Source organism: Melopsittacus undulatus, chromosome 1 (genome assembly GCF_012275295.1).
Source record: "Melopsittacus undulatus isolate bMelUnd1 chromosome 1, bMelUnd1.mat.Z, whole genome shotgun sequence".
Classification (NCBI taxonomy): domain Eukaryota; kingdom Metazoa; phylum Chordata; class Aves; order Psittaciformes; family Psittaculidae; genus Melopsittacus; species Melopsittacus undulatus.
In genome coordinates, this window is record NC_047527.1 from 13,636,901 (window position 1) to 13,653,850 (window position 16,950).

Sequence of the window (16,950 nt, forward strand, 5' to 3'; positions counted from 1 at the left end):
TAGCACTTTTCAGGTGCTGTAACTGCAACTCCTAGATATAAGTGCAAAATTCAGCAAAAGTCGATGTCAAGATGTGGTACAATAAAAAAAAAAAAACAACAAAAAATCAGTTTAAAAACTCACTGTTGATAGGTTTGTAGACAATTCTGTAACCCATTGTTGGTGATGGTGGGGCATCCCAACTGATACGTAATCTGTTGTACCATTCATCTGAGATACGTAGATTTCTAGGAGCAGACAGGGGTACTAAAAGGAAACCAAATTGAGCTTTTACAATACTATCTCAAATGAGCACATGCATAAAACTCAAGATGTGCACATGAAAGTAGTGCAGTACCCAGTACTCTCAGATTTACAGGTAAAATTGGCAGGAGAAAAGCTTTTAAGCAAGTTCAGCCTTGGCATTATGTCAGTGGATTAACACTTATGTGTTTGAGTACACCAAGTTACATCAAGGATTAATTATGAACTTTATTCAACAATGAATTTTAAAATTAATTCCCAACTTTGTCCCAACATTTTTTAAAGAAAAATAATTCAAAAATAATTTTCTTTCATTTATACAGCTTTTTCAATCCAAGCACACCAAAGTTTTTAATGTATAAATCATGCTCTTGTGAACACTTAACGCTTTCAAATGGAATGAAAGGAATGCTTTACAAATGATTAAAGTGTCTGCACAAATAGCGCTTCAATTTAGGCAGAAATTATGTAAATTAAGAGAATAATTCAATAAAATTATACTATGGTGACTAGCAGTACACAATGAGATGTTTTTTTACCAACATACAGTGGAGAAGAAACTTAAACTACAGCTGAGTAATCTTTTGGTACTTGGTCAGAACTCTAGAGATGATGCAATCCCTTTTGTAGAGTTTGGAAGCATTTCTAATGGCCTTTAAGAAGTAACGATCCCACACAAAAGAAAATGTAACAGTACAATGGCTGGTTTGATACAATCCCAATAGGCATTGTTTACTTTATTTTTTGCATTAGTTGGCTTGTCCTTTTAGGCTATCTATCAAGGACTTACCAGCTTCACGAATCAGTAAGTTTCTGCAAACTCCGGGTATTTGGGTATAGAATACAATTTGTCAATTAGAAGCAACCCATTGTTTATAAATGAAAGAACTGAGATGAATGTAGAGCTCGAGTCATAGAAGTTATGCAATGTAAGCCCATAATTATACTAAAACATATTACTAAAGCCAAAAGAGTAAGCCTTTTACATGCATATCCTGGCCAAAGACAAGAAGAAAATCTGCACTCACAGGTTTTGCCAGGAGCTGAGACACTGACGCCTTCCCCATCAGAATAGATGGGAGTGATGGTAACTTTATATTCTGTATCAGACAGCAGAGGCTGAAGCAGAAGAGTGTTTTGTCTCCCAGGCACCATTACCTGGATAGCCAGAAAACCAGAAACAATCAAGCTTAATAACTAGAGCTAAAATCTTTCCATATCTTACATGATCTCTGACGCCACCTTTCACTAATATTGCTGCATAGCTTGCTTTTTTAAATATTCCTGATGTTCTATGGTAAAATAATATAATTAAATTATCCACCCTTTTAACACATCTACTACCTGTAGCTTAGCAATAAATAGAAAAAGGAGAATGTGCTTATGGGATAACACAGTTTTATATTGAACCTATGAGCCACTACAGGTCCACAAACCACTATATGGATTGTTAGTACTTGAACAGTTTTATTATACAGACAAAATAAAACCTCTTACTGTATTTATTCTTGACATGAATATGATTGTCCAAAGCTATGCCCATTAATAAAGGTTGATAGTTATGTCCTCTGGGGACAGAAAATTCTCCTTCCCTGGGAGGAAGGAAAACGAATTCAGGAGATGGGGCATGAACTAAGCAAGCAGATATAAAACATGTTTGTCCCATCCTCATCGAGTCTGGGGACAAGGGAATTAAGATAGCTATTCAGGAAAGGAAGCTATTAGGGAAGGATCCCAAACTGCCGTGAAATGTGGAAGATCTGCAGCAGAATCCAACCAGGCAACTTAGTAGAAGTAGAGAAGCTTTAGAAATCCCTCCAAGCAGTTTTAGGTGTGCTAGAGCAAATGTTTCAACCACTGGATTAAGTGCTGCTTCATTTAATACAGTACATGGTTTCCCTATAAGCAGCTGTTTCTGAAACTCTTCAATAGATGACTGTATTTTAGTCAGAGTCTCAAAAATTAGTATCACAAAAGAGGTTGTAGAGGAACCAATAAAGCCTTGCAATCTTCTACCTTGTCTTAATCTCAGACAGCTCCCAAAGCCTGAAGGAGACCTACATAGTACATGGAGTGGACATGGTAAATAAAAGAAACCAATCCTAATTTTTCTTCAGTAAACCTATTCTGTGAAGTGACACTGTTGGAAGCAACAGGCCCAATGTCCAGCCTCATATTTTGGACCCCCTCTGGCACATGTCCGTTGTGTGAATCTATCACCTGAGCCAGCCACCACTCACACTTGGCAAAAAACTGAGAGGCCTTTAAGCCTTAGACTCAAGGGGAAAACTCAGAACCTGAGCCTAAAAGTATTTCACTGTTTCAAATAAGACTGATGCATGTGATGATGGCAGAGCAAGTTTTTCTGAAGCATATATGCAGACAAGAAAGCTCTCTCCAGTTTTAACACTCCAGGATACATTCAAACTGCTTCTAATTTTGGCAAGTACTACATGGCAGGAAATTAATCTAGTATACCCAGGTGTAGAGACTTGTCAAATAAGTACTTCATTCACTGATCAAACCTGGACAAAACCATGTAAATACATGTGCATGAAAGATTCCATGCTCAACTCTTCCATACACATACTCAAAACACACAAGCCAAGTTTCTGAAAAGCAGAACAATCAAATTTTTGTTTTATCGGGAGAGGGGATGCAAGCATTGAGAACCCTCTCTTTTCCACATGTGCAGAGATCTTCTACTGCACACCACAGCCTTCAGCAGCAAGAAATGTTCTTGGCTTTAAGGAAGAAAAAAGATGTGACCCTTCCAGTATGTACAGCACACCCAAGAACACACATGCAATTCAGGGCTTGAGCCTTCTGTAGTGAAAGTATTCTATGACATTTTCTAGTCCCTGATTTCCAGCCAATTGCATCAAGGATTAAAATGCTTATTACTATTTTTCTGGAAAGGGAGGAGTAACTGAAATTTATATCACTGAAATCAAAGCCAAAAAACCCTAAGCATCCACCACAGAATTGTCACGCTATGGTATATATAAGCCCAAAATTCCATAAAACTTTTGGGTTCTTCTTAAGAAATGTAGTTAACCATATAAATACTCCCTTTCAAAATTGAATATTTGTGTCATTTTGTTGACATCTGTGTTGTACCTCTTAGGTGCTTGGAGCCACATGATAAAATACATTCCTTCTTTTTAAAATGTGCGTAATTTTAAGGATAATCTTACATCATTCTTTATTCAGTAAAGTATTTATGCATGTGATTAATTTCAAAGATGAAACACGTGGTTAACCTGTTTGCTGAATTGTGACCAAAGATAATAAGACTTGAGAGTGTAATTAAAAACTAAAGAATTTTTGGAATTAAAGCCAATATGCCTGCCTAACCTTACAATTTTCTAATTTTCTTTAATGAGCTTTAGAGCCAACTCTAATATCTTTCTGGTAGCCAAAATTCGAACACCTTTCCTACAGTTTAATTTCCTTTAAAAATAACAGTTATTGAATACCAAATCAGAACTACATTTATATCATTCAACTGAATTTGATTAAAACTCACAGAGCTGAAATCTAGTATCTGAATTTTAGAAACTTTGTGTTAGTGCCAGAAGAATAATACAATTTGTGCCATTGTGCTGTGCAAGTTTGCCACTGTATTATATACCATACTATCATATAGTCAAGTTAACTTCATAAAGGATGTTTTCCAGTTCAAAAGGAATTCACTACCTCAAAAGTCCGTTTTCAGATTATAGTTGAAAGAGATGGTTAAAAAGTAATCTTCCACCAAGGTCTCATAAAAGACAAATGAAGCCAAAATGAAAAAAGACTGATATTTTTCTAGGAATTCAAGTAACTTCTTTCAACATTTTTTATGGACACAGTATGATATAGAGTTAAAAATGTCAGCTGCTAGGATCAAAAAGAATATCCCTTAGTTTCTATATAACTGTTAGAATACCCCATATTTTCTATATAACTGTTCTATGAACAGAAGTCAGTCACGTGACAGACACAGAAAAGAGAATAATACAGTCAATATTGTTGCATTCTGAGCTATTTACTGAGAAAATAAAATAACCTTGAGCTATATAATTTCACCTCTTAAATGTATAAATAACCTTGAGCTATACAATTTCACCTCTTAAATGTATGTCCACAGAGCTATCCCAACATTTTTGAACTTAGTTGTTTTTGTTGAAACAGTGCTGCAATACTATGATTTCCCCAACTGAAGAAAGAAGAGGGAAAAAAAAACCCACTTGTGTCCCAGAATTCTGAAATTAACTAAAATATTATGAAATCTTAAAATAATGCAGCGAGCACTTCTCTTTTTTCCTTATTTGCTGTATGCACTAAAGAGCACATGCAGCACTCTTCATTCTTTCAAATGTTTTCCAAAATCTTCATCACCAGAAACTTTTTTCTGTGAAAGACAATTTTAATTTTGAGCATGACATGGTATTAGAAAAATAACAGGTATTCTTAGGCACTTAGGTTAAAAAGTGCTGTCCTTATTGTGACAAGTTCAGTTTAACAAGCGGTATGAAAAATCTGCATTTGAACTTTAGTTACAGGGCTTTAGCATAAAATGAGACTTTTAGGGAAGGAGTGAAATTGCTGAAGGAAATAAATAATTACGTAAGATTGTCCTGTACAAGCACAACCTCAGGACAGAAAAAGCCAAAGGAGTAAAGAATCCCAAAACAAACAAGAAAAACCCAACAAAACCAACTAAAACCCAAAAACACCTACACAGATTTAACAATACAGAAAGAGGAGGACAGGGTGTTCATCTTTTGATTATGAATTCTTTAATCATTGTGTGACTGGGCCTTGATCTTACATTTGACTGCTGTTGCCTGGTGCTGTACAATTAAAACTTCAATCTCATGCTAATAGCAAACACAGATCTTTTGCTAATTGCAACACGAGTGTCTTGAAAGGAAAGACCATGCCATAGCAGTTATTAAACAAACTTTTCAAGCTTATGAAGCCATTTATAAAGCCCATACAGACCATTCTTACCGCTTCCTCGGCACGGTCACCTTTCGCAGTGACGTAGGTCACTCTGAACTGCTGAACATTGTAATCCGAAATGTCCCATACCACCCTCAGACTTGAGGTTGTTTCATCATCTATAACAAGGTTTCTGATTCCTGTTCGAAAAACTAAAGCAAAAAAAAAATTAATTAAGATCTTCTCAACTCTATTTTTAGATTTAAAATAGTTCTAAATTGTCATCAAGTAGCTGTTAGCTCTCCTGAAGTCACAGTCGTTCTGCAGATCCCATATACCTTGGTGGGGCAAGCCCATATACTTTGGTTTGGTGGGGCAAATCCATATACTTCTGTCACACTTAGGCTTAATAACAAAAACTTTAAACATTTAATAAAATAATAGCTATCATATACTACTATTAACATATATTACTCCATCTATCTGCTTTGTTTACACTACATGGCTTATGGTGCTTTAGAGTAAGCAAAACTCCACTGCAGCTGGAATGCTACAGAAGAGAAACATTCCAGAACTGTTATTCCTTACAAGTCAGTTCTAATTCCAGGAAAAACAAACAGAACACTCAAAACAAAACAAAATTCTAAGAGTTTCTAAGCTCTTCAGGGAAAGAGAAGAAAGAGATGAATTTTCCAAATTACTTCCTATGTAATATTACTGCTATCATTCACAGTCCCTACACTGTGTAACAGGTTGGCTCCTTCCACACACAGCACATGCAGGAAGCCAGCCACATGCAGAAGGCTGGTGCAGGAGCGCAACAGTGTGCATCTTTCACCGGTGTTGTCCCCAGCCTGAGGTCTATGGTGCCCTAACCTCATGGACCATTAAGAACTGGGGTTATCAACTCCTTGGTAATATCACATCTCTCTGCCTCTACACTTGGGTATGCTTGTGGGCAGCTCTTTGCATTCAGCATTTGAACTGTTGATGCTTGCTCTATTTACCTGCTGTGGTTTGCTTAGAAGTTGTGGTACTGGTAGTAGTCACAGTAGTAGGTATTGGAGTAGTCCTTGCAACTGAAAAACAATACTCAGCTCATTAACAATTCAACAAGACATGGAAGTCACAGTACTTTGTATTTCCAGCTATGACACTGGAAATATGTGCTTACACCTACAGGCATCCCACACTTCAGGCATTTCAGAAACTACAAAGGAACTATTCATTTAGTTTACTTTAGGCATATCTATTTGCAAGATAAGCACTTAGATCTACAGATAAGATATAATTATACACTATACAATTAAGTAGAAATTCATATAGTTTCCCAAATTTCTGACTGAACTATGCATAATATCTTCCACTTTGATCATTTGGTAAGGTTGGCAGGTGAATTAAACTGAAAGCTCTTGAAAGGTGCTTCACTTCTGTCCAAGTGAAAAACAGAAAGTCGACTCAGCAACAGTGAGCAATATCAGTATCATTTGAATAAGTAAGGACCTATGGTCTTAACAGAAGGTTCCAGATTAAGCCTGCAACTAAACTGAAAGGTAGGATGGGAAAATATCTACCCAGATCCAAAGGTTATTAATAGCACACATCAGACAAGGAGCCAAACCATTTTTTTGATTCAATGCCATCTACTATGTAATATTAATTAACAAAAGCAAAAAATAGTCATCAAAGCCCTGGTGCTAAACCACTGCTTTCTTCAATATTACAGATACCCAATGATAGACTGTATTTGAAACATATGGGCACTAAATTTAAATGATCTAAACATCTCTAAAAATTACGATCAAGAGTTTGTCTTACATGTAGCTCCAAGAACAGCAACAGCTTCACTTTCAGTTTCATCATCAAACACTGCCAGCAAAGAAACTTCATATTCCGTGTTGGGCAACAAACCCTCAATAACATGACTGTCTGTGTCTCCATTGATGACAACCTAAGTAACACAGCAAGATTAAAGAAAGTCAGTTCTGTATGTGATTGATTTCTAGGAATTGACTGAAATGAAAGATGGAAATTGGATTCTCCTTTGAAATAAATGAAATCTATGCTCTGATCTGCCAAAGAATTTATTAGCTATGTTGAAATTAAAAGTATCACAGAGTACATCTGGAAAAAAAAAAAAACAACAACACTGTTAAGAATATCTGAAATGTATTTATTATTTTGGGACTAGCTTGATTATTCTAATGTGCAGTCTTCACACTTTCACCCACAGCTGATGAGTTGCTAAAGCTGACCCTAAGTATTTAATTTGAAAAATCACTAAAACTCAAAACATTCATCAATGAAAGCAAAATAGAGTAACTTAGCTTTCATTTATATTTCTACCATTCAAGTATTATTATGACAAATGTATTTAACATCTCAACAGCTTTACAAAATGCTGTTTCTATACTAGAATTATAATCCAAGTTATGGTTCCACACATGAATTCAACTTGAAAGAACATTTGCCGCACACTTGGGGATTAGGAGATATCTGCCAATGAGAAGTTTGCTATATGGTATGATGTTTAAAATAGTGATTTTCCTAATTTCTAATTATGACAGCAGCAGAATATTCGTGTGTGCAACATTAACTATAAGCAGAAGGTTTCACTTCAGATTTTTGTGTGCTTCACTTATTCTATTGGAAAGGATCAATAGATGGGGAAGAGTTGGAGCTAAAGGGACTGTAAAGTAGAATACAAGGAGCCTGAGCAGCAATTCTGCTGAAATAAGCTGAATGAAATGGTTTTGGGAATAGTTTCTGAGTTATGCAGATACTACAATAAAACAGCCTTTATCTAGATGAACACTGGCAAGTTTTTAAAAGTGGCCACTGCATACACAGAATCAAAATAAGACTTATAATGAAATGCAACAACAAATATATGTGCTGCTTAAAATCTACTACAACAGTTATCAGAAACAGTGAATCACACTTTATGCTTTCATTTGCCTGAGTTGGTCCTGGGGAACAGGGACCCATAAAACGACCACAGACCTTCTGAACTCAGATTCAAAAAGAAAAACCAAAAGCAGAAAGCAATGATTTGGGGCCATGCCATCTACAGCTATCAAGTAATGAATTGGGCATCCCTCACCTAATCTGGCACAGATTTTCTTGGGAAAAATTCAGAAACAAACTTGAATGAGTCTAGCTGTACACAAAGTAGATCAAAGTACACCTTCCTTTAAAGTTCCCCAGAGCCTCTAGTCATGCATCAGATATTTATACATAACTACTGTACCTCACATAACTTTCTGAAGCATCACTTCCATCATCCTCCTATCCCGGCTAATTTAGACCACAGAGAAGACCATAGAAAAAGAACACAAAGTGCTGAACTTTCAAGTAAAGAGGACAAATAACAAAGTAAGAATAGTAACAAGCACACAAGTAAAACAGCATGCATTCTGTACTGTAACCTAGAAACGAAAGGCCACTCTTAAATTTATTCTGGCTTTTTAGCACCAACACCCCACTATACACTCCTCACTCACCAGCAGTGGGGTGAAGTAAGCCGAGAGGTGTGTAATTCTCACCACCAGCCCTGACCCCTCTTAGCTAATTGCAAGTTGGGTCTTGGGAGAAAGACAGAGGGAGTGCATGTCATTTCTCTGCATGACTGATCACTTAGCTGGGAAAGAAGCTTAAAGAGGCAACAGCCTGGAGGTATTGTGCTATCCTCGGCCTGACCCCATTACAGAGGTCATTCAAGGAGAACAAGAAAACTGCTTGGGTATTTTTAATATTTCAGTGTACTAAAATATTGGGGCCTCCAGCAGTTCTTACTGACTATAATTAACAAGAGGAACCTTAACAGTTCAAATATTTCTTGATTATTTGTTCTTACACTCAAAGAACTCAGATATCTTAAATCTCACATGGCTTAAAAACGGATTCACTGACAGCTACTCACAGGGACTTAAACAGAACAAATCAGTTCATCTAATGAAGGAGATAATGCTAGAGACCTGTGTCCACTTGTTCATCTGCCAACTCCTTCTTTTCCCTGCACACTTCTGTTAATTCTTTGTTTCTTGCATGACTACTTCTTGCTAGGTGAAAGGTTAGGAAGAATAAGGCTAAACTAAGCTAACAGAAAAAAGTGCCACATAACCTAAGGTGCAACTACTACTTTCTGCCCTAATGCGTGACAAAATGATGAATGAAACCTAAGGCCAGGCGGGAAGCTTCATCTTCCCCACTGCGTTGTGCACCCAGATAAACAGTTTGCAGACATAGCCTCTCTTCACAATGCTGATGGCAACATAGCAAGATGTTTGAGAGACTCATTGGAGATTAAGGAGTACAAAAGAAGCCAAATGAATGAGCAAATTAAAAAAGAAATGGAAAGAGGATATGAGACAGACTATGAATGATGGAAATTTGGGAAAGGAAGAGAAAGTGTCTGTATTTTTCTACTTGGAAAAAGAAACGAAAACATTAAAAGCTGAAGGGATGAAAAATCATTTTAACATTCAGACTGATAAAAGTGACACTACAAAGACACACAAAAGCCTACAGCAAAAAATAAAACATGAGAAGGAAAAGAAGAAATAAAAATAAAAGGTAATAAAGTAACAATCTAATAGGTAATAAAGTAACAATCTAATAAATAACTATGTACAAACTTTTCCTTTTGTAACATCACATAAGTAAGGCTTCACAGGGGATTTTAAATGGCCAGCACATCAGACAAATGTGGAGCTTTATGTGAGGATATTGCTGCTCTGGCTCAGCTACTGTCATTATCTTCATAGCAAAGCAAAGAATATGAATACCTAAAAGCTGAAGTAGCATCAAACAGAGTCCTATGGCAATTGGCACATTGCAGATTAGATTGATTATTCACTAAAGACCTTTCCTCATGACCTCTTTAAAAAACAAAACAAACATAAAAAAACCCACCCTTGGAATACTGGTTTGATTTTGGCTTAGAAAGCTTTGCATTGGGGCAGATTTTTCTGTAAATCAGTTGGTCATATTTAATTGGTAAAAGTTGTAGCATAGGTGCCCTCAGAATGGAATTCTCTCTTCCATTTCACACCCTCAGAAAGTCAAGACAACTAACCTCTTCAGATTCTCCCCCATCCAAAGGAACCCATGCCAGTCTATAAAAAGCAATATCTGACGAGGTGGGCTTCCAGCTGACCCTAAAACTATCGGTCGATGCTTCATCAATTTCCAAATGCTGGGGAGCAGGAACTCTTTCTGCAAAATATTAAGCAAAAGAAAAGTGTGAGTAGATTATTCTCTGAGACTTGCATGTATGGCAATATCAAGCATGTGCTTGCATAGAGTATAACATGGGAGGTAGATAACAAAGGCTCTGCAGAATTCTTTGCACACTTACTTGAAATTAAGGAAGTAATTTTGCAATTGAGGGAGCATAATATGCACAATACATGCTCTTTACTCTAAGTGGACAAGCCTCTGTGTCCTCTCTCCATTGAAGGTGTCCCATGCTTTGTGCGTCATGCTCTTTTCTTTTCCTCTACCTCAAAGCAAAATCCTAATCTTTGTCCTTTCCAGAAATACTGCCTGTATTTCCACTTGGTGTTTGCATGCAAATATCAACCTCTTTTTCCATACTCATACATTCTCCCTTTCTTTTCCACCTCATGTTTCTCTTTCCTCCTTCAAAGTCTTTCTCTTCCCACTTTTGTTAGAAATCATTAGTAAGTTCATCAGCCATTTATTTAATGCAGAAATAGTTACAGAAACTATAAATACGCTAAACAGACTGCAGGAGCCTTAAATTACTTATACATTCTCCTTTTGGAGTTCCAGTTCCTGTTTATATGAAGTTCTGCCCTTTATTGCCTTGGCAGTTCACTGGTTAATTGTATGATTCAAAACTTATCACACTTAGCTGAAGACACAAATGCCATGACACTGAAAGATGCTTCAGAAAGCCGGGGAGACAAATGCTTTACTACCTAATGGCATAAAAGATGCTTTGAAATGGCTGATTGTGGAAAAACGTAATAAATAAACCTTATCCATATAAATGTTTTCAAGATGTCAACAGATTTCTCCCATGAGGAAGTATATAACTGGTCCCATAATAAGGGAGCAAAAATGCCGAAAACCCCAATGAAAATAACAAAAGGATTCCATATATACAAATTCACAGCCAGAGATACTTGCTGTTACTGGTCTTACTTTCCAGTAGAGTAAGAGAGTATAAAAATTCTTCTTGGAAAGCCTTCAAAATTCAGTAATACTTACTTGTGGTAAAGCTGCCAGTAAGTGGCTCAGATTGACCTTCATCATACAGAGAGAAAATAGCAGCAGTATACTCTGTAAGGGGTGCCAGACTTTGTAGAGTATGGGTTGAAACACGACCAACTTCCACCTAGAGAAAGCATAATTTGCAGTAGATGTTGATCATACACTTTACACAATCAGTGTCTGAAATTCTGCTGGGTAATGATACAGAAAGAAAATGTCATGTTATTAGTATGTAAATTCTGTGAAACTATGAACAAGTATAAATTCAGGGCCATAACAGCTGACAAAAAAAAATCAAGTAAAATACACAAACTAGAGAAAAGGCAAATTTTGTTTATGACAAAATAGGGTAAAAGAGAATTCAGCTTTAGTAAGCCTAACTCACTAACATATCTGCTCTGCATGTTCAGAAACCCAGAAAGGGAAGGAACCTTAGGGGCTGTTGAATCCAGTTCCCCAACAGATAATCATTGCCTAAACAATTACGGTTTACATTTGTCGAGAGACAAGATAACAGTTTTATTTGGTCATTACCCAGACTGCAGTCAACATGACTTTGCTGAGGACATACTGCTCAAGGCTTTATAAAATGACAGTTTATCAGTCCAACTATTCAGTGTCACGCTAGCTTGGCACCAAAGGGAAATTCGACAGATGCAGTGCAACAAAAAATTACACCTTCTGATAGACATAAAGGAAAAGTAAATAATAACCTACTGAACAGTCATGCTATGAAGGGTATTAACAGAAACCTGAGGCATTCAAATACCATTGTGATGAGTGCAGCCAGAGGCATTATCTATATTAAGGGTAATCAATAGGAAGAAGTCAAGTGATTTCTAATTTAAATTCTAGCAGAAAGAAAAGACAAAACATTGCACTGGAATGCTTTCTTTGAAACTTGGGAACAGCTTCTTCAGAATTAATACAAATATTCCATCTTGCATGGATGAAAGGCCAGATATGTCTCCCAGAAGAAACACAATTACACATAACTACTATTAAAGACTTGTTTTGGAGGGCTAAGTTATCCATGGCAACTTATGACATAAGGGATCTGGACTGTATTAATAATTGGACCAGATTACTGCATTTTCTGTATTTTTTTAATTTCTGTGTTAATATTATTCCATCCCATTCTTCATTCTATCACAGGATCCATGCTACTAAAAGCTATTATAAAGCACCTTTAGTAAGAAGGCATAACTAAAACTGCACAAGTAAATTACTAAATGCAAGGGTCTAATTTAGAACATCTTGGTATCATATTATCATTCTGTCTTAGCCAAATCATGTTACTAGAAAGAGAGTTTTTAATATAAATTTAAGCAATAAATGTTAAGAAAATGTGGTGAAGCCTTCAGATAGTCTTTTCGAATGAGCTTGGGTCCATGACATATATATTGAAAGTCTCATTATCTGTATTGAACCAAGAATACATATTTCCACACCATATATTGTCAAGTTTCTGCACATACAAACCATTGTTCACTTGAGTAGTTTCCTTCGGTTTACGTGCAATAGCAATGACTGTTCTGGTATGTAAGATGTTCAAAGTAATGTCCCCCACATATATGATCCACTCCAAATCTACACCCAACATTAAGCAAACTCTTATTTGCACTCAGTTTCAGATTTCTCTAATAAATAATTTTCACAGCTTGCAAGGTAGATTTTGTTTATAAAAGTTACCATTAATAATTACAGAAGTTTGGGGATTGGATGTCTGAGATTGGTTAAGGGAAGAGAGATACTAATAACTTACCTCATTGGTTTCTGTTCCATCTGTTTTAACGTACATGATGCGATAGCCGTTCACATTTTTGGAAGCAGGATCCCATGTTAGCTTAGCACTGTTGTGCCTAACATCAGAAAATTTCAGGTTTGTTGGTGGACTTAGAGGCACTTGAAAAGGAAAGAGATGAAATTGTGAAAGTGACGACAGGTTTTAGCTTTGAAATTTTTAATGCCTTGAAAATTATCATCATGTTTTCTATTTGAAAAGTTCTATCAACAATATTTATATTAAAAGGCCTACAGCAACGGTGTTAACCCAAGTACTCAAAGGTAAAATAGCTTAGCTCTTTGCTGAAACAGAACTTTTAGTCTTGCTAAGTGCATATCAACTAACAATGAAAAAGAAACAAATAATGCTACTGTACATAGGAAATATCATAGCCAGATCTAGCCTAGACAATTCCTGCAAGAAATTTCTGTTTGTAAATTAATTTAATTCAATCAGATCTTTATCCTATATTTGTTTTCCATGAGTATCCCAGAAAAAATATTTCATGACAATAAAGTTTTGTCAAAAATCTTTCTGAATCCTAAAAGCCGCTGATATAGGGGTTAGTTTGTCCAAAAAGCATAACTAGCTCAGATGACCTCCAAAGATGCTATGTTTTTTTTTACCTCTGCTTAACCTTTCCTGTTTTATTACAGAAAGAAGCTCTTTCCTAACAGCAATCCTGGTGAAAGTCATATTTATATACTATATATTCCTTGACTGTCATGAACTAAAAGAAATGAGTCTCAGATTGCATCCACTTTTCTGTCACACCAGAGAAAACTCTGTGTGCTGTCTGTTCCTCTCAGCAGTGGGCTCTGTATTAGCTCAACATCTGCTAATTTTCTCTGAATTGTGAAACTTTTCTCTATCCATTGTGCTTTCACACACGCTTGTCACCAGTCCACGTAGACAGATAAATATCAGCACTTCAGCAGCAGTTTCCCTCAAACAAGAGCATATGGGAAAAAGCAAAAGATTTAAAAAATCCATACATTATGTGGGATCTTTAGCCAGGACTATATATCAACTCAGGATCTGCAAGCAAACACCTAACCAGCATAGGAACAGTCAAGTCAACTTGGCTGTGAGAAAAGACGGGAACACATTGGAATTGTATTAGATGGGTTTGCCACACTTTCTGGCATTCAATATATTCCTCTGAGTCTAGTGAAGGGAGTATCACGTGCTGGCTTTCCTTTCTACTTTCTGTCAGTCATGGAATGCACTTCATTTCACCGTCCAGGCCATACCACAAAATGCCTCAGTCTTAGCTCTTTCCGTTTAGAACCAACTTCCTGACAGCACTGTTCTCAAACAGTCAGTCCTGATGCCAGAACCATGTCATATTTACAGTGAGTCTTGGATAAATTCTGGACCCAGAAAGAAACCACACCACAGAATGGGTTTGCTGATCATGTCTCTCTTTGGCACAGAGAAAGGTTTCACTACAGTAACTGAGATGATACAGTGTGTAGAATAGTATTATTTACTAAATATAGAATATCAGATACTATGCATAATACTACACCAAATTGGGCAGATCACTCTCCAGGCAGATATATGCTTCAGGAAGAAAATATTAAGTAACCTATTCATTAGTTGGAAGCCAGAAATACTAATACTAATAATAGACAACAAAAAAACCCCGAAACCAACTACAAAAAAAGTAGCTTAAATCTTCTAAATCCAAACAGGATTTCATTACCATTTCATTACCATTGAACACTGACCATGTGGGACAGGTGTGCTCACCAAGAGCTTTCTTTCTTCCTTCCCAGACTGCCCCACTGTTTTATCAATTAAAGCCTATCAGAAGAGTGCTTATTTGAATAGCTTCCTATGGAAGGCTAGACACAATTTTCATTCACACTACAGTGCTATAAAACAGTCAGAGCTGGCTGCATTGAAGTCACCCTAAAAACAAATGTAGGTTGCAGGGTAGTTTAGGGTTTTTTTTATTCTGGTCTGGTAGCAGCAGTGAGGATGAACTGACTAATACATGTTACTAGCTTCTGTGATCAAATGCTGTAGTCATGAATTCTCAGCTTGTGCCAATGGATCTGGAATTTGCATGTGATCTTCCATCCAATGTGTTAGCCAGATTTCGAGCTGTGCAGCCTCCACGATCATATGACATGAAGTGAATCCAGGCTGGCACAGTCATAAGCTACATAAACTACTGTTCAGGGTGAATGAAACAAGATATTGGTCATAAATTGACCAAAAGCATGGAGGGGGGGGGGGGGGGGGGGGGGGTGGGGGGACACGGACGGACAGACGACAGACACATATACAAAAAACCCTCCAAAACAAAACTAAAGAAAAAACCCAAACAAAAAAACCCTATAAAAACAAACAAAAACCAAACAAAAAAAAGGGGGGAAACAAGGGACAGAGGGACAAAAAGCCAAAGATTTGATTCTCCAAGTGTTAAGGATCTTCTACCCTTGTTTCAAGTCCACAGATATGCCCAGGTTGCAGTAGTTTCTCATTTGCACTTGTCTATCTACAACTGTCCTCTGAGAGACAACCCAATTCAAACAGCATTCCTAGGGCCTCCTCCCTTATTACGTGCTGACCTGACATCAGTTGCTCTGGCCCTTCCTTTTCTTAGCACTTTCATGCCTGAACTTCTGTCACCTATTAAATGTAAGTCACTTTCACATGGTTTACTCATGCCAGGAGCACAAAACAAGAGGAAGCAACCTCTCTACTGCTGGGAGCAATAGAGATGTCACCGAACGCAGTTGCAGAAACATCCCAGCAACACAATCCCTTATTTTCAATTCCATTGTCTTCCAATTGCTAAGGCTATTTAGAGACCTGACAGAGTGCTGTGTACAATTAGCAGAGGACAGAATTTTGCTGGCTTATTAAGTAGACACTATCTATCATGAGTGCAAGGGCTCTTTCCAGCCCTTCATTTACCAGATGTTAGGCAGCAGGGGTTGGACAGAAATCTTCTCTTTGCTTCTTTTCCATCTGTACTACTACTGAGCCAGAGGAATGAACTTCTCCGTCTGAGCAGACTCCCCCACACACCTGGTTCTCTGGCTACAGGGGGCTAAACAGAGCAGTCTCAATTTAGCTCTATGTGATGACATTCATTCACCTCCAGTGACTTCAGAAAACCATCAGTAGTTCCACCAAGATCAACGGGGATCTCCACAGTACCACCACCACCACCAAGAGAGAGGAGTTCACAGTCCTGTTTCAAAACCAAGCTGTTTTGTAGAAACTCACATCCTCAGCCTCTATAAATTATTTGTGCTGAGAAACTTCAGTACAGTTAAGACCTTGTCCTGTGGACTATTCAAATCAGGTTTTGAAAAACAGACGTCTGCTCTAGTATGTGCACAGACTACTCTGAAGTCTTAACATGAAGTGAATGTAGATTTGTGCTACCTACAAGTAGTTTCTTGTCCTGTAAGGGGATCACTAGCTTCTTCTCCAAACATGGCATAAACTGTGACAGTATATTCAGTATTCGGCAGTAGTCCATCCAGTTCAAGATCTGTTGAGGCCTCCCCAATTTTTATCTAAAAACACCATGAATAAAAAAAGACATGTTATTTCTGAATTAGCTCATGACAGGGAAGAATACTGTTTACACACTTGAAATTAGATATGTGATCAAATGTAAGCATTTGTCTGATACTGTGCCTGAGGTACTTGGCCCAGGATTTGGGGATTTTGCACAGTAATTGTCTAAAAGCCAAAAGTCAACATACTTGTAAGAGGGCTTTAAA

The 16,950-nt window shown here is 37.1% G+C and overlaps 1 protein-coding gene across 6 annotated transcripts in view; it reads right to left on the reverse strand.

The window, feature by feature from the left end:
• The window catches only part of COL14A1 (collagen type XIV alpha 1 chain), a 117,587-nt gene that overhangs the window by 56,334 nt on the left and 44,303 nt on the right, over positions 1-16,950 (reverse strand). For 5 of the 6 annotated variants that reach the window (XM_034061328.1, XM_034061371.1, XM_034061563.1 and 2 more), the window contains exons 13-21: positions 16,611-16,740; positions 13,178-13,317; positions 11,410-11,536; positions 10,250-10,389; positions 6,991-7,123; positions 6,180-6,251; positions 5,233-5,384; positions 1,272-1,401; positions 124-246 (exon numbers count right to left, since the gene is read on the reverse strand). In XM_034061328.1, coding sequence (XP_033917219.1) covers positions 124-246; positions 1,272-1,401; positions 5,233-5,384; positions 6,180-6,251; positions 6,991-7,123; positions 10,250-10,389; positions 11,410-11,536; positions 13,178-13,317; positions 16,611-16,740 — 1,147 coding nt within the window. The remainder of the gene's footprint in view (positions 1-123; positions 247-1,271; positions 1,402-5,232; positions 5,385-6,179; positions 6,252-6,990; positions 7,124-10,249; positions 10,390-11,409; positions 11,537-13,177; positions 13,318-16,610; positions 16,741-16,950) is intronic. The other variant, XM_034061399.1, reaches the window with a different exon arrangement.